Below are 23,802 nucleotides of genomic sequence, written 5' to 3' on the forward strand. Positions count from 1 at the left end.
TAAAAGATTAATGCAGTTCTTTGTCCCGAATGATTAACCTTTTAGAAAATCTACCATTCAATTTTATAAAGCTTACGAGTTACGACACAGAAATTATATCAAAATAAGAATGTAGTATTTTAAAAATCATTTAGGTCAAAACTGAGTATAAACCCATTTTAATAGATCAGAAATTCTCTTTTCTTAAAAATTTCTTTTCAAGTTCCAACCATTTCTGCTTCTTATCAGAAGAAAAGAGAAGCGTGATAATGGTAGCCTGGCGCAGCCAAAGGGAGTAATTCTCCCAGAAAAAAGAGAGACTGCACGGTCCGTCGCTCTCCCTTTTTCTGAGTCCGCTACAGGAGCCGAGAGCTGCCTGCGATGGCAGTAAAGCCTCTTCCTGGGCAGGGGACGCAGGGACCCAGAAGCGACGTCTCTTTCTTTCATTATACTGATCAGTTTGTTCAGTTGTTTTCGCTTTCAGGCTTTCTCAGTCGAAGTTCTGGGAGTTCCATGCGGAAGAAGAAGACGACGGGTCGACGACGTTGAGGACGACGACTGGCAATGTAAACACCCTAGTGTCCGGATTCTAATCTGCGTCTCGCGCGCCTCCGTCCTCATCCGTATCGGCTCCTTTATTGGTGGTGGACACATCAGCGTCTCTGCCACGTAGGACGAATTAGACCGTGTCTGTATTTCATTGACTCCAGATTCCCTCCTACATGAACACCTTGGGTTATCTTATCCGACTTGACTCGGCCATTGAAACTCTGAAACGAGTCAAAAGCCTGCAACCGACTCACCTGAGTCACCTATCAATTTGATGAAACGTTTCAGGTATTATAGAAACAATTAACAAAAACTGCACCTTGCTTAGTGAGTAATTTTATAATTTATCAAAAGCAGAGGCCGACAAGGTGTGCCTTTGCAAGTGCTCAGTGAAAACCCTAGGCCCGACAGCCTCCATTCTGGCCCATCACTACATCTTCCTTAACAAACCATTAAGCCCATCTCTGGTTTGTCCCCTCACTTCGCTTGCTAACTGTATCGGTGGATGTAATCGTCAATTATTCCATTTGTTTAATATTAAAATATCAATTCTCCATACTGATTATGGATTATTTTAAATGGGTTCAACCATGGTCGGGGTGAGGGTGGCCGACCACCGGAGGTGCCCCCCTTCCCTCCCCTCCCTTTTGGTTCTCTCCTTTTTGAGTCAATCAAGGTCACACGCTTGGGCATTTGAGCTTTTTAGGGTAAAGTTAATGTGTACGTTCTTAATATAATCAGTTAATAGTGTTCAGGTCTCTCTTCTTCTTTGTACGAATTAACACCGTTATTAGGCATTGTAATCGTAAATCGACTTTTATTTATAAATATACTCGATCAAGAACCGCCTATTTCTGTTAAATACCTAGCCAATATTATCCAAAAGACCGGCCTGTTAGGAGCGGAAGACATAGGTACTTAACCCCAAGACCACAACATCACTCTCCACCTTCGCGAGCCGACATCCACGGCGGCCTACTCTAGCGACACTGGCCGGACCCGGGTTAAGTTCCTACGGCCTACCAGTAATTTTAATCTGGCCTCTAGGTAGCCCCCTTGGGGATTCGAATGCGCGACGTGGGAGCCCACTCTGATACCAAATGTTAAACATCTAGCCAATACTACCCAAAAGACCGGCATGTCAAGAGCGGAAGATATAGATGCTTAACCCCAAGACCACAACAATTTCACATTCATAAAAGGTTTCAAGTTTTGTATACACTTATCTTAGATTTAGGTTAGGAATGGGCATTGGGTCGAATTTGATGAGGAACCGGTTTTCTCAAACCCGATCTATGGGGATGAGGTGGGGATATGAAAGGGGATAGGAATAGGGTGGAAATAGAACAGGGATGAGTCAAGTTTAAATCGGGTTTACGGAGACGAATTTTTGAAGTCGAGGTTCGTGTTAGTAGAAAATCCTAAAAATTTTAAGACATGGAATGGATTAATTTTCTTGCATTTAGTCACCAAAATGACAATTATTATTTGTTTCTTGGTGTAAAATTCTTCATCAATTTGTTACTACCATTTGAATGTTCCAATCTCATTACAAAAGAGAAGACCCTTTTTTTTTTATTAACCCAATTGAACATGACATTTAGTTGCATATGAACCTAAGAATCAAACTGGCAGCTTTTATGAGGGGGGTTGATTATTCTGAAGAAGACAAGATTGAAGCTAAAGCTCATCTTTGAGTGCTGGAGCTTCTTCTTTGTCAGGATTGGGAGAAGTTTTGATGGGATATGAGGCCTCCATGGCAATACCACACAACCCTTCTTTAGCAGAGATGTCACGTTCCATGCGAATGTAACCTTTCTCTCCCCATTCGGTTCCCCATGAGTTCTTCACTATCCAGTACTTGGTACCATCAGTGGTGCTTCCGTAGCCGACGACGGCCACCCCGTGGTCCAGGTCGGTTCCGCAAGATCCGGTGAAAACGCCCTCCGAGTAAAATTGGAAATCTTGGCCGCCGGCGTCGATCGCCACAGATATAGGCTGATTTGCGGCTGCTTTCAACAAGGCGCTCTCGTCGTTGGAGGGCACCGTCTCATGCCCGTCGATCGATACCACATGAGATCTCTCCTACAACACTCAATAGATATTAAACATGAATTCAATACGTAGGGAACTGTTTGTTCTGTTTCGAAAGACAAAAAGATGAAGAAAAAAATCATTTTTTTGATTTTCCATCATCAAGGCTTAAGAGATAATGAAATGAGCTACCTTGGATCGGTTGCAGCGTCCATCTCTGGCCTTGTAAGGATAGTTCTCTTCTGTAGTCAAACCACCATTTTTGTTGATGTAGTCAAATGCTAGTTCCATCCATCCACCATTGCATCCTTGATTCTCAGTGTTGTCACAGTCCACCAACTGCTGCTCTGATAGTGAGATTAGGTTCTTTGTTTTGATTGCGTTTATCCCCTCCACGCCAACTACAGTTGAGAAAGCCCAGCAGCTCCCTGTGGAATCAAAAGACGAGTATTGAGCAAATTAAATCTCAAGCAGCTGCACCAATTCGGAACTCGTTTAAGTTCATCTCACTCACCACACTGGCCTTGATCCTTGATCTCAGTGACGGCGCCTTTCGGTCTCCAGTCGACAGACGGGGGGACGTCGGCCACTTTCTCATACGTGAAGCTCTTACTGGCCGGTCTTCTGTGTGGCCTGCTTGAGCCTGCATAGTAGCTCCTGAATTCTTGGTTAGTCATGTCGCCGAACTTGTTCAGCTTTAGCTTGTAGGGTGCATCCTTCTTGTTGAAAGAGTGAATATACTTGACATTCTGTTTGAACACCTCGAAGCGGTCTTTCTTCCCGGCGAGGTCCCGGGAGACCGTGTGGTGGCTCCTCCATCTCTCGTAGAGCTCCCAGAGGCTGTCCTCCGTCTCGAGGTCTTTCTCGTTGAAGTTGAAGCCGTAGGCCACCGCTGAAAAGAAGGCGAGGTAGAGGACTAGAACCAAAGCCTTGCCCATTGATGGAAAGAAGTAGAGAGAAGAAAGGTGAGGTGGATGTCAAGCACAGGAAGAGGTGGGTTTATAAAGGAGATTGATGAACAGACTAGAAGAGAAAAACAAACTGTCTTAAATGAGCAAGTTGAAGGTTCCTTGTGGGCAACATCAAGAAGAAGAAGAAGGAGAAGATAATGATATGGGTAAGAAGAGATGAGAAGAGTGCCATTAATTTTATCCAACGTATGCAAGCAAAGTTGTTGGAACTCAGAAAAGAACCACGTTGCTGACATATGAGACATCGACTGTGAACTTATTGGAGTCTCTGAAAAACAGATGCATCGGGATTCATTAAAGCTCATTGAAATGGACTAAGATTTGCCTCAGAGAGCCAGAAAACAGGTCAGAGCTTAAAATCCTTCCTTATTAATCAGACAATTGAGGAAAAGCCTGGTCTGGCTCCTGCTTTATGAAGAAACTGTTAACGAGAAATTTGAGTTAGTTATGGAGTAAGCTAGTATTGGCAATCGTGTTTGTGTTTGCCTTGATCAGTGCCTTAGACTGTATCTGTTTTCCTGGGCAGAAAACTCTCAGAAATTAGGTATTTGACGGGCTTTCATGGGTTCTTTTATAATTTGGATTTTTAGATAGATAAAAATGCTATTTATTCAGTAAATAAGCTCCACATGATTTCAGAGATTCTAAATTTGTCCTTGAATTTAGGATTAGCCTCTTTGGGGGGGGGGGGGGGGGGGGGGGTGAAAGCGAACTACTTTTTTTGTGGAAAGTAGAGAATGAGTTTATTAATCAAATACTCTGATAGATTTAACTTTATTAATATTTTTTTATTTAATTTTTTATTAAAAAATAAGATAAATAATTTATAATTTTAAATAAAATAAAATTAATTAAATATAAAAAATAATATACCTAAATAAATATGGTTACTTTTATAATGTCTAGATACTTAATCAAACTCTTATTTTTTTAATATCTAAATTATCACTCTTAAATTAGTTATTTAATATACTATTAAAAGTCATGAATATAACAAATAAATAAATAGGGTATTTTATTAATAAAATAAAATAAAATATTTTTTTGTTTAACTAATTTAATTCAATAATTAAAAAGTAAAATAAAAATATTAATTTAACAAAATATAAAGAATAGAATGCTTAAACAAAAATGTTTACTCTAAATACTTGATCAAATTCTTAATTTTACAATATCTTAACTATTACTCTTAAATTAACAATTTAATATAATATAAAATCATTAATATAACAAATAAATAAAATAATATGAGTATTTCCATTAAAATGTAAATATGTGCACTAACAGGACCTAAAGGGAGACACTTAATATTTCTATCTTATCTAATATTATTAATGAATGCTTTTGAAGTACTTAAAATCAAATGGGTCTCGATTCTTTCCCCTGTGCTTGCACTCTACAGACCTCCTATGAGCAGAGTATGCCCATTGACTGCAAGTCTTTTCAGATTGAAGACAAAAGCAAGAAGAAAGCTAAGGAGATTACAAGTCTCTTCAAAGTTGCAGAGATCGATGGTGACTCTTGTCATTTGTTTCATCCTTGTTCATCTCCTGCTAATTTGTAACCGATGATTTAAACAGGTTTTATTGCTTATGTTTTTAAGAGGAGGTACATAACATAAACTATAAATCTAGAACATGAACCGCTGTCAAAGGGAAATCCTAAAATTGTTCAAAGTTCATCCTTCACGGTAGCCTTCCTGGTAGGATTTGGAGACGTCTTGATGGGGTATGAAGCCTCCATGGCAATACCACAGAGCCCTTCTTCAGCATCTATGCCTCTCTCCATCCTTATGTAGCCCTGCTCTCCCCACTCAGGTCCCCATGAATTCCTCACTATCCAATATTTGGTTCCATCCAGAGTTGTTCCATATCCAACAACAACGACTCCGTGATCCAGGTCCGTCCCGCAATTGCCGGTGAAGACACCCTGCAACCATTGAGAAATTAAACCAAATGAGCAATCTGTAAACAGGGCAATCAACCAAATGGTTTTGGTGCACTTGATGGTTCCATGTTTCAAAGTGAAATGCAGAATTGTCAAAGGAAGCACCTCCGAATAGAACTGGAGAGCAGAACCACTAGCATCAATGCCTACAGATACAGGTTGATTTGCCACAGCCTTAAGCAATGCATTCTCGTCATTTGTCGGTACATTCTCATGGCCATCAATTGCCACCATAGGTGCATTTTGCTGCAGAATGACCAACAAGTGTTAATTTTCACAGCTGTTCCTACTTATATGAATGACTAGTAAGAGTGGATGTGTTAATGCTACCTTTGGTGGATTGCAGGTTCCATCTGAGGCTGCATAAGGATACTTTTCTTCAGTTGTGAGCCCTCCATTTTTCTTGATGTACTCAAATGCATACTCCATTAGACCTCCATTGCACCCAGAGTTATCAGCTGTGTCACAGTCAATCAACTCTTGCTCAGACAAGGCGACCAATTCCTTTGTTTTGATCGCGTTTATCCCCTCAACAGCAGCGACTGTCGAAAATGCCCAACAACTACCTGAAACATCAACAAACAGGGCAATGAAACCGCTCCTACGAAAGACCAGAGGCAATTTTGTCTCTATGGAACTCAGTAACGCCATATGCTTGTGTCATCTCTCTTACCGCACTGTCCTTGGTTCTTCACTGGATTAACAGCTCCTTCCTTTCTCCAATCCACAGAAGAGGGAGCTCGGGTGAAATTCTCATGGACAAACTCGGTTTCTCGCCGGCTCCCTTTGAACATCCTATGGTGTGCAACTCTTGAACCTGCATAAGATGCTCTGAATTCATGGTTGGTCATGTCAGCAAACTTGTTCAGCTTCAGCTTGTATGGTTTATCCTTCTGGTTGAATTTGTGGATGAAATGGACATTGGCCTTGAACACGTTGAACCGCTTGTGCTTCTCAGTGAGGTCCCGGGAGACAGTGTGATGACTCCTCCACCTCTCATACAAATCCCACAAGCTTTCATATGATTCAAGATCCTTTTCCTCGAAGCCCATGCTGTAGGCAGAGGCAAAAAGCAGTGCAACATAGAGAGCTAGAAACAGAGCCTTCCCCATTTCTCTTCTTTTCCAGTATTGATCAAAACAAAGAGAGATAGGATGGCATTGAAGCGCACTAAGAGGTGGGATTTGTAAAGGGAGAAAGAGAGAACAGAGTAGCCAACCCAGGGGAGGAAAACGAAGTTTACAGGGAGAAGAAATTGAAGGTTCCTTGTGAGTAACTAGAAGATAGAAAATAGAAGAAACATAGGGGGACTGATCTTCTTATCTCTTGCTAGACAAGCAAGAGCTGTTTTTGTGTTGTGATGATGGCTTTGATGAGTTATGTAGAGAAGGGAATGGGAAAATGGCGATAGCTTTAGACGGTTATCCTGTTGCTTAAGCCCGTTGGCTTCTAGACCACAGCTAACTCCCTCCCCCATGCCAAGCACGCTATGATACTTACTGCTTTTCTCTGAGAGTGACGAACAAGGGCTAAAAGCATCACAACCGTTTTGTCTTTCTACTGCAAACTAAAAGCTGAAAAGGGTTCATTTCATCTGGGGAGAAAACGAGGTGAAGCAATTGGTGAATGATGATTCCACACCCCATTTTCTATTCTGGGTTCTCTCTTTTTGTACTTTTCTAAGTGAATCTAAAATGAGGAAAATAGAATTTAAAGTAGTTACCTTCTTCAACCCTCTGCCTTGCTTCAGACGACTCAACAGTCGGCGGGAGCATATTATTGATTATGAAAGATGGGAGTTCGAGGGCTTTAAGCCAATTCGAAAGTAATCAATAATTGCGCTGAAGACTTGAACCTTTTCCGAATCTGAGCTGATAAAAACTAATCTGAACCTTGATCTTGTTTCTCATTTGGTGCTGTAACTATCTGTATCAAGCAATTGGTGTTCTTAGACAATTGGGTTTCGGCCAAGGCATCGCGGGATTGGACACTCCAGCTCCAAAGGTCGACATCATCGGCATCGTGCACGCGAAAGTTTGGCAGCTACGGGACATGAGGAAACGCCGGCAAATGAGGGGAAAGTAAGACTATTAAAGAGAAAATTCAATTTCTTAATTTTGCTAAATCCTAACTTAGAAAACTAGTTTAATCTTAGCACTTTGTAGATCAAACTCAACATATTAGTAGTTAATTAGTTCATATTGGAAGGAATGAGATTCCAGATCATGGACGTTTAGGCTCTGTTTTTTTCTTTTCTTTTCTAGTCTTAAGGGTTCAAACAAACCCTTAGCCAACTGAGTATTTAAAAAATTGAGTTAACTATAAACCAGTTTAGGATGTCAATGGAGAGTGTTTATTTTTTCAGTTACAACATTACATGTAATCGTTACTCAAAAACCCTATATTTCACTTTGCAAATTCTTGATATGACCATTAAAAGGGGATTAAGCTCAAGTCCAGTCAACTTTGACTCTGTCATCTATCATCTTGATTGTACCTTTAAAAATAAAATAACCGGATGAAGAAAAAAGATGAATACATAGAGGGAAGGGTGTACCCTCTTCCATTTTCCCAATGTATTTTAAGGGGTGGGGGTGCTCCTCACGGAATTGCTGGGCCAACAATTCTCTGGTCCTAACGGTCCAAGCAGCGGATCCAAATTCCGGAAGACCACCCGTTCCAGTAATGGCCATATGGAGATTGCCAGCCGTTTCACAATGCGCTCGTTCCGTCTTCAAACCAGTAAAACCTTCCCTTATGGCGCTGTGTTTCGCTGACGAGTTGCAGCTCGCAACAAGGATCCCAGATCGAAAATAACGACCAGGGAGCGAAGCCCCTGATAGAGATAGAAAGAGCACGTCGCATTCTCCATAGAGGTGCCCGCCACCCGCCTTGTTTCCTTCGAAACTTGTCTGCCTTCTCCGCCCACCTCCCACCTTTTAACAACCTTGGCCCCCCGTCTCTCTCTCACTCTACCACCTGAAGGGAAACCGGTACCCGCCTCTGAGTTACAGGGAATCGAAATTCAATGGCACCTGCTTTTACAGAGGAGGAGAAATTGTCTTGCCTGGTAGAGGAGCGGCGGGATGAACCCATTAGAAAATCGAAGGTGACTGTCGTTGGTAGTGGAAATTGGGGCAGTGTTGCATCTAAACTCATCGCTTCTAACACCCTCAAGCTGTCTTCCTTCCATGGTAAGTGCATCTCTCCTTCGTCCGGGTCTCCTGGAATTTTTTATTTATTTTTTTCGTCAAATTACTCCATTGAACCCAAATTAAGTATCTTCCAGATGAAGTGAGGATGTGGGTGTTTGAGGAGATACTGCCGACGGGAGAAAAACTCTCTGATGTCATCAATAGAACCAATGTGAGCAGGAATAGATGTAACTTGCCACATTTATATTTGTATCCTTGTGGTTTTTGAGTTTCGGACATGAGCGATGTATGCATGCATGTAATCTTTTAAACAGGAGAACGTCAAGTATCTTTCAGGCGTAAAGCTCGGGAAAAATGTTTTTGCAGATCCAGACCTTGAGCATGCAGGTAATTAATTCTCTAGCCAGATAGCTAAAGGCTTCCCTCTTAACTTCTATTTGGGTGTCTTTTTAGTAAGAAAGTATTCTGCAGTGCAAGATGCGAACATGCTGGTTTTTGTAACTCCCCATCAGTTCATGGAGGGAATATGCAAGAGATTGGTGGGGAAGATAAAAGGAGATGTGGAGGCTATCTCCCTCATCAAGGGCATGGAGGTTAAAACTGAGGGCCCATGTATGATATCCAACCTCATCACCGAACTGCTCGGAATCAACTGTTGTGTCCTCATGGGAGCAAATATAGCTAATGAGGTTTTGAGGCCCTCCTTGTCCATCTTCTTTTTCATCTTTTTAGAGGGTTCAGTTATTGACTCTCGACAAAATTATATTATGTTGTACAGATTGCTGCTGAAAAATTCAGTGAAGCTACAGTTGGATTTAGAGAGAATAAGGAAGTTGCTGAGAAATGGGTCCGATTGTTCCGCACTCCATATTTCCTAGTATCAGCGGTGGGTTCAGTCATCTTTAGAGCAATTTGCAAAATTCATAAATGGAATCGTTGTTAACAGCTCAGAGGTTCCCTCTGTTCAGCTTTTTTTTTTTTATGAGATTAGCATCGAAATACAATTGTTAATTAGAACAGAGGAAGGCCATTGACCGGAAGATCCTGTAGCTTCATTAAACCCAAAATGTCATTTGACCCATAGATGTTTGAAAACGTAGAATTCTTTTGCCACCAAAATCAATGCCACTGATTTGCAGATTAGGAATTTTTGGCCTATGATTCGGTTAGGTAACAGTCATGTATTTTGGGGGCATGTGAGCAGGTTCCAGACGTGGAGGGAGTTGAACTCTGCGGAACACTGAAAAATGTGGTGGCCATTGGAGCAGGTTTTTCAAATTCTGAAACTTCAATTTTATTTTCAGGAGTAAACTTGTGTCTAGCTCAAGCACTGAAAGAACATTGAAAGCCTGTCAATCTCCATTTCATGACAATATGGTGATGGGAAGATGGTATCCAGACCAATGTGTCCTGTCACCAAACGGTCATGGAGTTGGTCAGTGCTGTGACATGCGAGTAGTACACCAGTGGATAAATTGTTTTCACTGAACTAATAAGAAAAAAATGACAGGTCTTGTGGATGGCTTGGATATGGGAAGCAACACCAAGGTAGAAGAACCTCTTTGTGAAATTTGACATATTCATTAAACGATCAAGCACACAGTCTCACTTTCTCACTTTTTACTACATGATTCTCAGGCAGCAATAATGAGAATTGGGTTGAAAGAGATGCGTGCACTTTCAAAGCTCATGTTCCCATCAGTTAAAGATAGCACTTTCTTTGAAAGCTGTGGAGTAGCTGACCTGATCACTACCTGTTGTATGTAGTCATGAGTTTCCAAGTTCTTTCTGTACTCATCTTTATCTATGCATTCACATACACAATTAAAGTAGTCACTGAGGAGTTCTATTTGGAAACCATGAGTTTAACACAAAAATAAGTTAATTCTTTCTATGGATCAGTAGGAGGAAGAAACAGAAAAGTTGCAGAAGCTTTTGCCAGGAATGGTGGAAAAAGGTTCATCTCTTTGTCTTGTGCTAGCATTTTGGGGTTAAGTGAAAGGACTTGGCTAATCACAGAGAACAAATCTTCATTGGCTGATGGCAGATCTTTCGATGAGTTAGAAGCAGAGATGCTCCAGGGTCAGAAACTACAGGTAAAAACATTCTCTTAGATACTACCCAAGTGTTAAAAAACCACTTGACTACAGTTCATTTTCACTCTAGACAAGAATTACTGGAACATTTTATTAGTTATAATCAATTTTGAACCAATGCTTGCAGACCCTGATGGGGTTGAGGTCCTGTTAAAAATGAAAAAGTACTCATTGAATGAATCTCATTCACCTGGCATTTTGGGATCAGGTCTCTCACCCCGAAGAGGCCTTGCATGGCTAAAATAGAGATCAAAGTACCCTGCACAATGTTCTTCATGATAATTGACTCTGTGAACTTCCAGCACACGGAAATGGGAACCCAAATACCAGTCCTGTGTCCAACAAAAGAAAATCAACGAAGTCTTTTTAAGTTGTTCTTTTTTGCTTTTGGTGGCTCAATCGTTTCAATTCAACGTAATCTTCTTGTCGTTCATTCTTGAAGGGGGTGTCAACAGCGAAAGAGCTATACGAAGTCATGCGTAGCAAGGGATGGACAGATTTGTTTCCACTTTTCACGACCGTGTATGAGATTTCGATCGGCCTTCTTCCTCCTTCAGCCATAGTCGAATACAAGGAAGACATACCCAAATTCTACTCAGTGGGGGACTCTGCTATCTATCACTAGGCCCTCGTGAAAAAAACCAACGCAGACCAGGAAATTAATCCCATAAAACTCCCCATCTCCATTGAAGCCTCTAGCCGGAGGTTTGAACAATGATGTACGTGAGGCCAGCCAGATGACCTTGCTTGCAGATTTAATGAAACCGCATATAGAGGACACAGTGTCACAGACAACTAGAACAGGGACAAATTTTTGGAAATGAGCTTGCCATTGTTGGGTTTTTCATTCTGCTCAAAAAGTCGAAAATAAGCCAGAAGTTATTAAATAATTCAGAAGTTTTTTGTTTTAAATAATAATAATTATTAATAATACCATATTTTAATAATACGCTTTGGAAAACGTAGTATATTCAGATTTTTTTTTTCAAAAGGAATTGGGGAATTAGGGACTCACCCACCCACAATAAAAGGGTTCCTTGACTCGACCCGCTCTATCCGAGTCAACCGGATCGGCTCGGCGGATCGGAACACCTTGTTTCGTCCCTTCTCCGGACTGTACTACTGTAGAGTTTTATTTGTTGCTTCCGTCTTTGAATCTCGTCGTTCCGCTGGGAGCAGAGAAAAAGTGCGGGAGAAGCATCTCGAAGAGAAGGAAGAAAATGGTGCGAGTCGCTACGTATTTCGCTATGACTCTTGGAGCCTTTGTTTTCTGGCAATCTATGGATAAAGTGCACGTCTGGATCGCTCTTCATCAGGACGAAAAGGTAGGCTTCTTTGGTCCCTTTAAGCCTCTCATTTTGTTGAAAATGTTCTGAATTATCTCCTGCATTTCCCATCTTTCGGGGATTTTTTTGTGCGATCCATAATCAACCTGCGTATTACGGTCTTAAATACTTCACGAATTTAAGATGATCGTGGGAGCTTTGTGGATGCGTTTAGGAGTTCTAAAGTTAATTAAACTGATTGGAAAAGCACACATTTGTTAACTATTTTTCCTCTGATGGGTGGGTGGAAGATCTTATTTCCCTGAAAAGTCAAACATCGGTATGAGCTTGAAATTTCTGATCTTGAATTGGATAATTTTTTACTCTAATGCGCTTTAAATTTGTTGTATTTTACCGCAAAGCTTACCTCTGGTGCATGTGAAGAACCTCCCGAGTTATTATCTTGTCAAAGGTACAATTGTTTTGGTTATATCTCCTGGTAAAGAATTCTAGGGCTAATGGAAAATTAGAATCAGATATATTGGTAAAATGAAGTCGAGGCGTAATTAATGAAGGGCTGAAACTCTGCAAATATTCACTTTGGCTACAGAATGTATTTTAACTTATCTAAATTGGTAGTCTATACCATTAGACCTAAAAAATGTATTTCTGCATACTCTTCAAACTGAATCAAAAGGTTTGAAGGACAGGAAATACTGATTAATATTTAAAACTGCTAAAGTTGGGCAGGTTCCTCCCAAAATGGCTAGCTCAATCAGGCCCTGTAGAATCTATAGTGGCATTATTGTGCACCGTATGCACTAGAATGCCATGCTTACTTCTGGTAGCAAATCTGTTCTACAAACTAGTGACTTTATTACGATTGCAAATTAATTGAGGTAGTAGACAAGTGAAGAACTTGTGGAATGTGGTAAATGTTGGACGCCAGGAGTTTGAGAGTAATGCTGAAGTGACTGTAAAAAGAAACACCCTGCATATGCGTAATTTGATATGTTGACTTCACTGTAGAAAGCTTAATCAATTCAACTAGGGAACAGATTGTCTTTGGGTTTTTTAACATTATGATTCAATTTAGATTGCTAGCTGTACAAAAGAGGAATAGAAGGAACTGAATCCATAGAAAGTTTTAATTATTGCAGTTGTGGTAAAGGATTAAATACTATATATCAATATCGAAGAAAGACCGAAATTTGAATTCAGGACATTTTAATTGCCTATCTCTTCATTTTTATTGATGATGGTCAACGAGCCTTTCAGGAAAATCAATTTCCTGGAAAATAGAGTATTGTTTCGTTATCTCCTGAACCACCCCCTCCCCACTCTCACTTTCTCTCTCTCTCTCTCTCTCTCTCTCTCTCTCTCTCTCTCTCTCTCTCTCTAACACACACACACAAAAAGAAAGGAAAGTCCACTCTTCTTTTCTCATTTGTTTCCCATATCGTCTGTGCTGTCTACAAGAATTCTCTAAGGGAGTATGTCAAAAGCTGTTATTTATTTGACATTAAGTAAAATAATCTGTGGTAATCCTTACCTCATGGTGGAGTCGCTGTTTATCTTGATGCTTCTGCTGTATTTTGTAAGTTGTGTCTGTCTGCGTACAGTCTTTTCTTCTCATGTAATATTGTCTTGGAAAAAGAAAAAGTCACAGCCTTGGGAGCCTGTCTTGTTTGGTGAAGTGCATTCTATGGCAGATACAGTAGCTCTGATGCCCATATAATAAATGGTTGTAATAAGTAAAATAAGAGACATCTCATGTAGTCTGCGATGAACTCTTTTTGTGTTCATTAAGGAGCTCAATTCTGTGTATGAAAAGTGTGATCCTCTGCCATGAGAAGAAAAGAAAAACAGAAAAGAAATAACGGTGGTCTTCTATGAATGTGATGATTGTGGCACCAAAATCCTTAAATAGTAGTATTTGCTATCTCGATCTAGGTACCTCATTGCCAAGAAAGGGTATTCTTGCTGTGGTTACTTAGGACCTAAGGTTTTTCTGTTTTCTGATCGTTATTGTCAGAGACACAAGTAGTTATTAATGCTAGAACTTGTTTTTTCCTTTATGATCCTAATCAACTTTGAATTTCCACTGTAGTGCTTTCCTCTAACTCAGATTTGTTGGATGCACAGATTGTTTCTGGCCTAGTCACTCCTGACACTGTGCTTCATAGAATGACCATTGGCTTTCAATAAAGTTGAACATCTTTTGTTTCATTTACAGAAAGAATGCTGCTAGTTACTTTGAAATACTGCTCCTTTGTCTTGAAGTTGTTGAGGACTAATCCATCTGACGAATGGAGGTGTAAGTAAAGAGCTCATTTATATTCTGAGCGGATATGATAGTGTGTCTTCAGTCACTAAATAATCAGAAAGTAAAATCAGTGCTATGGACTTGATTCCACAAACCCTGGTGTGACAATGGCCAATCTAGTAGGGAGTTCATTTTCCTTCAGTTGTAATATATTCCTTTTATCATCCACTGAAGCAAGATCATCCGGGTGCAGATTGAGGTTTCTGAGATTTGGCATCATGATTCAAAATTGGAGGCTTATTCATATTACTGGCTAATAATGAAAAATAGAAATCTGCTGTCTGAGACAAATTGAGATTTATTATCTGCTTTCATTTGACTTATTTTGTGGTTTTCAGTCAAAAAATGGTGTAGCTATATTTTTTTTTTTTTTTGAGTTACTGATAATTGTTTCTTATATATTCTCCAATTTCAGAAAGAAAGGATGGAGCAGGAAGCAGAAATTAAGCGTGTACGCGAAGAATTGATTGCCGAAGCCAAACAGAAGGATTCTCTTTGAGTAACTCCCTCATTTTTGGGACTCAAGCTATGAGAATCTTTTTAAAGCCTGTACTGTGTATTTTTCTTGAATTATTTTGATTATAAATCAGTTGAAAGCATAATAACAAGCTGAGCATTTTTTCTTGTAGGCTTTGGTACTTTCCCCCAGTTGTTTCTACTACAAACAGTGTTATGACTATGATCAGTCTGCTCTGAGCTGTTCTGCAGAATTTCTATTTACTTGTGACTCCATAGTTGCATGATAAGAATTTTAGTACTTACTTCATGTCTGTATTAAGATTAAGCTGAACTGTACTTACTGAACACTGTTAGCAAACCCATGATTCTGAAACTTGTATGAAACCTTAATAATTAATTGCCTTAAGAAAAGGATTTAGGATTTCGTAGGCTCAAGGTGAATACTTAATATTTGAGACTTTTCAACAAGAATAATATTTAGAATTTTTTTTTAAAAAAAAATATTTGGCATAATTTTGTTAAAAACTTTTATTGGTGTTGTGCAAAGTTGGACATTGCAGGTTGGATGATGACTAACGAGTTAGATAATCGAACTCAGGGTGAATCAAGGGTGACTCACCATGAACAAAAGGGTCGAGTTAAGGCGGACCCTCTGTCGTCACCCAACCACTCATTTCGTCTTTATAAGAAGGGTCAAACTAGACCGTGATGTGACCTGATCTGTCCGACCCGGCCAAATTGCATATTGGATCTAGTAACAGTTGCGTTCTGTTTACAAGTATGTACCAAATGTCATCTTGGTGGATGACACTAACTGAATGTCTACATCAAATGACTTGTCCCCGCCAGAGGCATAGGCTTAGGGACCATACCCTTAGGCTGTTACTAGATGCCTTGCAACTGCCACCCATTTCTTTTTTTTCTTTTTTTGGTTCACATCCCAAAATTGAATAAAATCATAAAAAAGAATATAAAAATCAATAATGTTTGAGATAGGAGTTGCTACCTATATAGTATGTACTCTAACCTCACATGCCCCCATGTGATTTTGTAGTGTCTCATTCTTCAATGACAGAAAAACAGGGAAGGTAGAAAAGCCTCCCACTCCTCTCCTTTCCTTTTGTTTTCTTTCATGGGAAGGGACCTCCCCCCCTTTTCACCCTTCAACCTCCCTTTTGTTTCTTTCTTTTTTGTCCAAACCACATGCCCCTCTGTGTTGGGTCAAATGACTAATGGACTCAAGAGTACTTTCCTGGACATTTTCCAAAAAAAAAAAAAAAAAAAAATGATTTGAAACTTGGGAAAAGACAATTGCACCAGGCCTAAAACATGGGGTGTTTCTTGTACTTGATTATGAATTTCATTAGTGGGAAATTTCCATGACCAGGTTAGACATTAGTGATGGAAGAGGTAGGTGTGGAGCACTTTAATAATTGTACTTTTTTTTTTTTAATCTTTTATTACCTTTTTAACCATAAAGAAAGAGAGAAGAAGAGGGGGGTGGCTCTAAGCATTTAGCATTTGGTAGGTTCTAATAAAATAATATTCCCTATAAACCTCAAATCCTGTGGCCCATCTCTCACCTTTCCGAGGGAAATGTCTTCAAACTGTGTCCCCTCTCTGCCCTATCAGAATCTCCTCATTTTCAGCCTTCTTGGAGGGATAGAGAAAAACAATCTTTCAGTGATTGTCTAACATGCGCCCTATGATAATAGTTGTTGATCAGACTTCATTTTTATGGAAGAACAAAAATGACTTCATAAATGAAATGCTTTTTTGTGGCCACTTGCGGCACACATGGCGCACATTAGCTGCATGGGACTTCTTTCCAGAAGGTTAGAAAATTTGGAAAAGAAGACTCCTATCCCAACCAAAAGGGACTTCACAGTTCCAACTTCACTCATCTCTTTGTCACAGAAAAAAGCTACTCTCTCTCTCTCTCTCTCTCTGTACCGTCTCCATTTTTCTACTAAACAGTCACTCATCAGAGCCCCCTAGCTTGCAGAGGGTAAGAAAGAAGGGTGGTGGAGAACACCCAGTAAGGGGGTAAGAAACAGTGGGAGAATTGGAGTGGAGATGCTTTGAGTATATTTGGGAGAAAGGAAATAAGGAAGAGTACTGCTGAATTCTGTGCAAAAAATGGGCGGTGTAACGTCTTCCATGGCAGCAAAGTTTGCTTTTTTCCCGCCAAACCCTCCGTCCTATAAATTAGTGCAGGATGAAGACACGGGTCTTTTAACTCTGAGCTGCTTTCCCCACCGGGAAAATGTGGAGGTTCTCAAATTGGCTACGCGGCGGGGGACGGAGATCGTTGCCGTGTATGTTAGGAATCCCATGGCCACATCCACGCTTTTGTATTCTCACGGCAATGCGGCAGATCTCGGCCAGATGTACGAGCTTTTCATCGAACTCAGCATCCTCTTACGGGTTAATCTCTTGGGGTAAGAACTGCATGCCTCCTGTCCTGGTTTATATGGTTTTCGTCTTCTCAATTGTTTATTAGCATGGGGGGGAGGGGAGGGGATTCTTTACTCTGTCTCTTGTCCCTTGAATTCGGTCGCTTCTTTGGGATTTGCAGCTGAATTTGATATTATGGCCTCTAGCATGTTTCTTTCTATCTTGGAATTGATCTACTAGCTTTTTCTTCTTTTTTAGGTAGTTCATGGTTTTTAAGTTGAGAATGTCCTTACGGCGCCGCTGGCTGCTGCCCTGATTTGACTGTTTGCTTACTTGCTTTGACTTCAATTTGGGCCACAATTAGTTTTTTTTTCTTTTTTATAACTATTTAGTCTTCTAAGTTTTTTTATAAACGATGGGCTGGTTCTTCTTGAATTTGGAATTCAGGGGTGAACCCTGCTCTTATTTTGCTAGATTTTATAGATGGATAAAAGTTCCATTTTTTTACACTGAATTCCCTATGCATCCAAATTTAGATCTAGTGCGAATGGTACTCAATTCACGTCTATATCTGGCTATCTAGAACTTCAGGTGTTGATAGATAAATGAACTGTGAATCTTTAACTTCTACCTTTACGAGAACACAGAGATCTTAAATTTTCTTTCAGTTGGTTGTTCTTGAAATTTCATGCTGTATTGTCCATGATAATCTGAAGTCCATCCAAAAAGTGGCTTTTGAATTCACTACTGCATTTTGGTTATCACAAATCAGAAACCTCTTCTTTGTTTGTTTTGTATCAAATTGGATTGGCTGAATAATGTTGGGTCGATGATCTCAGAAGAGTAACATTGACAATTTTTGTTACAATGAGGAGCTCTATCTTTGCATCCTTGTGGAGTTTTAACCACCTAACACGTTCAAAAATTTCATTTTAAATTAAGTCTCCATTCATTTGGTTATTTTTCAGTTTCCATATCTTATAGGTGATTTCTTTGTAGCTTGCTGATGAATTAAGTCTTAGTCTTAGTATTTGGAGTTTACAGTTTGGGCTTTCTGTATGGTGTTTAGGTTTATGCTTAGTTAAATTGGTCTGAGAACATCAACATTTTAGAGAATTTTCCGTCTTAGTTAATTTTTTTTCGTTTTCATTGGAAATTGATGAAATTTTAATGATTAAAGAAGAGTTATATAATTCATCAACCAATATGTTGAGCATTGGGAGGACCATGCACAAGAAGATGCTGGAGGTCTACACCACCCTAAGCAAAATTACCTGCTCAAAACTTGCTGTGCGAGGGGTAAGTATTCAGTCAGGAATCTATTGGTAGGGTGGTTTGGGGGCAGGTTCTTAAATTCGGCCCCTTCAGTAGAACCGCCTCCTTGCCCCACCCTTTGAAAGGGTCTGAAATTGAACCCGTCCTGTCCCTGCAACACCCCTCTCGCCTTTGTCCTTGCACCACACCCATTGCAGCCATGCCTATTCACCCCATCTCCACTCCAACCCTGTGAGCAGAGCAGAGAGGACGCATCCCTCCCCTCCTCCCTCTCTGCTTCTACTCTCCACAGAACAGAGAGGTGCAGAGGGAGAAGCTGCTCTTGCCCCTCTCTGCATGAGTAGGGTGGACCTGAGCATCTCCTTTCTGCACAAGCGGAGAGGACTAAAACAGAGATGAGTTTCTCTGGACGGAGGAGCTCCCGTTCTCATTGGACAAGTAGAAAAGAGGGAGGAGGGGGGAGGGGGGAGGGGGCTTGAGTAATAGTGTCTTGAATTTCATCCAAGATCTACCCAAAAATTCAAAGTGGATTGACATTATTGTTGCACCAGGCAAATGCCTCTGTAGAGTTATCTTCGATCACAAGCAAGCCAGAAAACCAGTCTTTGAAGAGCTTCACCTAGTTTAAGGAAGAAATATTCTGATGGATTTGGATCCACGAGTTCCTTTATGTGAAACATAAAAACTCACCTTCTCAGTTTGGTGATTGATTTCAGATGTTAGGTATCCAAATAGTTTATTCAAAAGGATCTCTCTTTTAGCCATCACATTCTGGAATTCCTTTAACCATATGAATTTATCTATTTCTAGTGTTTACCGTGACTAGTTTGGACCAATTTTAAGTACTAAAATGTTACCTCGTGGAATCTCAATGGTTACTGAATGTTTCAGTTCTTCTTCATGTTTGATAGATCTAGTAATATTTTATTTAATGTTAAATTGCTGCAGAAGGATGATTGTCCATTTGGATTTCTTTCACTATGGTGGTGCTCCTTTAACTTGCTACAACTCAATGATAATTTGGCATTTTCTTTTTGAACATCTCCCCTTAATGAAGACATATTTGATGACAAACCATGGGGAAGTTTTGAGGAATCTCTCTCTCTCTCTCATATGCACACATTCACTGACAAAATACATAGGAAAGATTGGTTTATCTTGGATCCAGTTTTGAAAGGGCTTTTGCTGTGTTTAAGACATGGGAATTTTGTGCAGGTATGATTATTCAGGATATGGGCAGTCCTCTGGAAAGGTTAGCTTTAGTTTATTTTACAAGTGTATGGTAAAAATTTCTTTTCTGAAGATAGTATAACTAATCCAATCAAATTCATTTGTTTTCTGCTTTTGTAGCCAAGTGAACAGAACACTTACGCAGATATTGAGGCAGCATATAAGTGTCTTGAAGAGAACTTTGGTGCAAAGGAAGAAGATATTATCCTGTATGGACAGTCTGTGGGTAGTGGCCCCACTTTAGATCTAGCAACTAGGTTGCCTCGATTAAGAGCCATAGTTCTTCATAGTCCTATACTATCGGGTTTGAGGGTCATGTATCCTGTGAAACGTACATATTGGTTTGACATCTATAAGGTAATCTTTGGCTTAAAAATTGAGTTGGAGTTTTCTTTTTTTCTTCTAGTGGACTACTCTATAAATTTCGAATGCTGGACTGTTTATTTACTTTTGGTTGAATATTGTGCAGAACATTGACAAAATACCGCTGGTTAACTGCGCTGTACTTATTATCCATGTAAGTCTTTTCACCCTCCTTTAGTTCCTTTATTCACTTTTGATTGAAGTCTCCCATATTTTTTCAATAGTAAGTTGAAAAAAAAATAAAAATTAGAGATTTCTTTTATATAGGGGGTTTTAGTTGGAAGTGAATCATTTCAAGAATTTCTAGTGATGTCAGAATTAAAGAGCTAATCTTGTGTTTATTTGAATGTTCAAAACTTCAAAAGGCTATTATCCATGTGTAATGCATGCCTTTGTTTGTTTAAATGAAAAGAATGGAAAAAAAAAAAAGATGAACTTCTCGTAAAATTGAATAGATGAGGTATGCAATTTGATATCTGAGATTCACAATATTCTTACCAATTTGTTTCATAGACAAAAGCTTCTTTATATTATTGTGCAGAGCTTTGGCACTAGTAGCATTTGAAATGGCCATAATCATCATTCTTGCTTTCAATTTGTCTGTCCAATGTGTGTGATTATGCAGGGAACGGCGGATGAAGTTGTGGACTGTTCTCATGGTAAACAACTCTGGGAACTATGCAAAGAGAAGTATGAACCACTCTGGCTGAAAGGTGGGAACCACTGTGACTTGGAGCTTTACCCAGAGTATATAAGACACCTTAAAAAGTTCATTTCAACAGTTGAGAAATCTCCTTCCCAGAGGCACAGTTCAAGGAGAAGCACCGATCGTTTTGAACCTTCAAGGAGGAGCACTGATTGTTTTGAGGCACCTAGGAGGAGCACGGACCGGAGAGAGAAACACCGACCCAGCACAGATAGGCCTGATAAACTGAAAATGAACGACAAGTTAGAGAAACTCAGAATGTCATTTGACCAAATGGAGAAAACTAGAAGAAGTGTGGATTGCCATGAGAAGTCTAGGAAAAGCACCGACCAGCTGGAGAGAGCTCGCAAGAGCGTTGATCGGTTGGATAGAATAAGGGCAGGGTGATAATCTTTCTCTTCATACGTAGGATGTAAAATTAGTTTCATGGGTTTGGGTGTGGGGAAATTTTTTTTATCAAAATATCACATTCTTGTAGCTTGTTTGTTGGAAGTAACAAAACTCTGTGAGGAAAGCAGCAAAGGGTGTTCCTTGTTTGGTTTTGGTTTGACAGGATCACTTGTGAGGTAATCTATTCATAATAATTAAAAATCATGTCGTCTTTCCCTCCCCTCAACCTTACTCTTTCTCATTCAAACATATGATATTTGAGTTCTAGATATGGATGAAAATCTAACCTAATTATTATTATTTTTTTTTTGTCTTTGTGTTCTTGATCGAGAACCCACACCTGATGGGACTAAGGGGAGGTTTGGCCCTTTTCCCCGCGTGTTTATCTGGTGCCAAAAGTGTTCCCCAAAAGAGTGTCACATAAGTGGGCCCTATCTGTCTCTTTCTTAAATCTCTCCCCCGCACTCGTAAGCACTTTTACCAACTGGACGGGCCCACCCTCAATCAAAGAGTAACCGTGCATCCAGACCGTTCACGACCATCCAACGGCCATCCTCCTCCTCCTCAGTAATTGACCTTTAAAAACGGTGGGGCCCATTTGTGGTCATTTACGGACCACGTGACTTTAAAAAATCCTTCCTCCACCAAAAAGAGCAATCCTGATAACATGACGATCCAACGGCCATCCTCCTCATCAGTAATTGACCTTTATAAACGGTGGGGCCCATTTGTGGTAATTTACGGACCACGTGACTTTAACAAATCCTTCCTCCACCAAAAAGAGCAATCCTGATAACATGACGATCCACCACGTAACCAATGATATCCGTTCACGTGTCATAAAGTGAAGATTCTTGCTGACTGGGACCTCCCTGCCTCTCAGCCTCGCCTCATCTTCTCCCCCCGGTGTGACGTCCTTCTCATCGAGTTGCTGTGACTGGTTATCAGTTTTCTCTCTACTGTGGAGCGCGGAGGCGAGGGCGATGTGCTCCACGGTCACGTTTCTGGCAAACTCATCTCGTAAAGCACGGACGAAGACTAGGAAACCAAAGTTCCTGAGCCTCCGCCGTGAGTTCTCACCGGAATCGGAGATGACGACGAGCCGCCACGGCCAGCAGCTCAATCTCTTCCCTCTCCACCCGGAGAACCTTTTCGATGAGAAAGACGTGCACAACAACGTCGACTACTTTTTGGAGCAGGAAGCGGCTAGGGGAGCCACCTTGACGGGTCTCCTGGGGAGCTCCTCGTCGGAGGAGGAGGACAGGGAGGAGTCCTCCCTCTCTGCGTCGCTGACATACACCTACGGCGCGCAGGATAGCGACGGGGTGAGCTCGCTGGCGCGAGCGGCGCTGCGGCACCGAGAGCGGGACACCAGCGAGGAGAAGTGGATGGCGTACTCGGACGTGGCGACGAAGGGGAAGGACGGGGTGTGCTGCCACCATGCACCGGGGCTGTCGCTCAAGCTGGACTACCAGGAGATACTGAACGCCTGGTCAGACAAGGGCCCTCTCTACATAGAAGAGGAGTCCCCGCAGATCGTTCCCGATCACGACGATGTCCAGGCCCAGGTAAGATCTCAGCCCTCGCTTCTTCTCTTCTCTCTAAGACGTCGTATACAACGGAGAGCTGTGTATGCAGCAGCTCTGATCAAGTTAACACGAAGCAGCCATGCTCTCAGAGTGAGGAGATGACGAGTTGGGAACTCAAAATTTGAGTTTTTCCATGTTTGCACTCATTAATGGGGACGATAAAATCAATCTCATCTTCTGCTCAGACGATCCCTCCACGGCTCTGGCGGGCTCCATTCGCCAGAAAGTTTGTACCAGAGGGTCCCGCATTGTTCTTTTCATAATTGAGTCGGCAGAAAGTAGAGTAGATATGATGATACTGAGGTTTTTACTACTGAAAATGGTAGGGATTGATGGAGGTTGGATGCCTGAGAGGGAGCGCGAGGCTGTGGCAGGTGCCGGACGAGGGAAGCAGTGTGGTGGAGGAAGATGAGAATGGGAAGAAGACGGGGCAGAGAGAGGCGAGAGTCTTGAGATACAAGGAGAAGAGGCAGAGCAGGCTCTTTTCTAAGAGGATAAGATACGAGGTTAGGAAGCTTAATGCTGAGAAGCGCCCTAGAATGAAGGTAATCTAACTCTATTTTTTTTATATACTCCATGGTTCTAATAAACCTTATAAAAACAAGCTAATTTATGTCTTCTCCAATTACAATTAGAGGATAATTAAGATCCATTTACATAGGGAGATGGGTCATATCAATTTTCTCTATAAGTGATTGGAAAGGACCAATCTAGTTGTTATAAATCATGGGCACGAGCTACTTGTGCTTGATTGTGGCTTCACAAGAAACCATTGCTAACCAGAAGAACATATTTGTAACAAATTTTGTTTTAGTTCAAACATAGATTAACCTTGCTTAAGTATTTATTTGTTTGCAGGGTCGATTTGTTAAGAGAAAAGTTGAAGCATAGAATTTTTTTAAGAATAATTCTTATTTTTATTTTTTCTTGGGGGCTTCTACAATTTGTAATTATTTGTTAGAGAGAAACTTTTTTGTGAGTAGGGTTTGTTTGAAGAAGATGAGAAGGAAGAAAAGAATTAGATTGACAATCATTACCTACGGTGGTTTTCATATAAATGGAAAACTCTGT

General features: G+C 40.6%; 6 protein-coding genes across 8 annotated transcripts; 4 read left to right on the forward strand and 2 right to left on the reverse strand.

The window, feature by feature from the left end:
- Positions 1-2,116: 2,116 nt before the first annotated feature.
- On the reverse strand, positions 2,117-3,500 carry LOC137964657 (vignain-like). The gene is made up of 3 exons (XM_068811387.1): positions 3,077-3,500; positions 2,755-2,990; positions 2,117-2,613 (listed from the first exon to the last, which is right to left on the reverse strand). Exons 1-3 carry the CDS (start codon positions 3,498-3,500, stop codon positions 2,209-2,211), a joined length of 1,065 nt encoding a protein of 354 aa, XP_068667488.1. The 3' UTR covers positions 2,117-2,208.
- Positions 3,501-5,101: 1,601 nt separating this feature from the next.
- LOC137964669 (vignain-like) lies at positions 5,102-6,838 on the reverse strand. The gene is made up of 4 exons (XM_068811388.1): positions 6,154-6,838; positions 5,811-6,046; positions 5,586-5,726; positions 5,102-5,462 (listed from the first exon to the last, which is right to left on the reverse strand). The coding sequence occupies exons 1-4, from the start codon at positions 6,590-6,592 to the stop codon at positions 5,205-5,207; spliced, it is 1,074 nt and encodes a 357-aa protein (XP_068667489.1). The 5' UTR covers positions 6,593-6,838; the 3' UTR covers positions 5,102-5,204.
- A 1,646-nt stretch (positions 6,839-8,484) lies between these two features.
- LOC137964675 (glycerol-3-phosphate dehydrogenase [NAD(+)]-like) lies at positions 8,485-11,564 on the forward strand. The gene is made up of 11 exons (XM_068811390.1): positions 8,485-8,674; positions 8,770-8,846; positions 8,950-9,022; positions 9,107-9,324; positions 9,414-9,521; positions 9,840-9,903; positions 10,146-10,183; positions 10,274-10,394; positions 10,538-10,592; positions 10,683-10,731; positions 11,174-11,564. Exons 1-11 carry the CDS (start codon positions 8,509-8,511, stop codon positions 11,354-11,356), a joined length of 1,152 nt encoding a protein of 383 aa, XP_068667491.1. The 5' UTR covers positions 8,485-8,508; the 3' UTR covers positions 11,357-11,564.
- Positions 11,565-11,862: 298 nt separating this feature from the next.
- LOC137964678 (uncharacterized) lies at positions 11,863-15,216 on the forward strand. Of its 2 annotated transcripts, none has more exons than XR_011115746.1 (3): positions 11,863-12,056; positions 14,738-14,871; positions 14,952-15,216. XR_011115746.1 is itself a non-coding variant. In XM_068811391.1 (3 exons), the coding sequence occupies exons 1-2, from the start codon at positions 11,952-11,954 to the stop codon at positions 14,819-14,821; spliced, it is 189 nt and encodes a 62-aa protein (XP_068667492.1). In that variant the 5' UTR covers positions 11,864-11,951; the 3' UTR covers positions 14,952-15,216. The 2 variants fall into 2 exon arrangements, 1 of the variants encoding a protein (XP_068667492.1); XM_068811391.1 differs by having other exon boundaries at positions 11,864-12,056; positions 14,738-14,821.
- A 1,426-nt stretch (positions 15,217-16,642) lies between these two features.
- Positions 16,643-21,352, forward strand: LOC137953713 (uncharacterized). 2 transcript variants are annotated; one of them, XM_068801202.1, is made up of 6 exons: positions 16,643-17,222; positions 19,669-19,705; positions 19,804-20,040; positions 20,153-20,200; positions 20,672-20,759; positions 20,829-21,352. In XM_068801202.1, exons 1-6 carry the CDS (start codon positions 16,921-16,923, stop codon positions 21,137-21,139), a joined length of 1,023 nt encoding a protein of 340 aa, XP_068657303.1. In that variant the 5' UTR covers positions 16,643-16,920; the 3' UTR covers positions 21,140-21,352. The 2 variants fall into 2 exon arrangements, with proteins under 2 accessions (XP_068657303.1, XP_068657295.1); XM_068801194.1 differs by having other exon boundaries at positions 20,672-21,352.
- A 685-nt stretch (positions 21,353-22,037) lies between these two features.
- LOC137953734 (zinc finger protein CONSTANS-LIKE 16) lies at positions 22,038-23,797 on the forward strand. The gene is made up of 3 exons (XM_068801227.1): positions 22,038-22,710; positions 23,058-23,276; positions 23,590-23,797. The coding sequence occupies exons 1-3, from the start codon at positions 22,126-22,128 to the stop codon at positions 23,620-23,622; spliced, it is 837 nt and encodes a 278-aa protein (XP_068657328.1). The 5' UTR covers positions 22,038-22,125; the 3' UTR covers positions 23,623-23,797.
- Positions 23,798-23,802: the final 5 nt, after the last annotated feature.

Source organism: Aristolochia californica, unplaced genomic scaffold, assembly GCF_029961685.1.
Source record: "Aristolochia californica isolate CCGP_79_NKW_82.1479 unplaced genomic scaffold, dmAriCali1.0.hap1 SCAF_1, whole genome shotgun sequence".
NCBI lineage: Eukaryota > Viridiplantae > Streptophyta > Magnoliopsida > Piperales > Aristolochiaceae > Aristolochia > Aristolochia californica.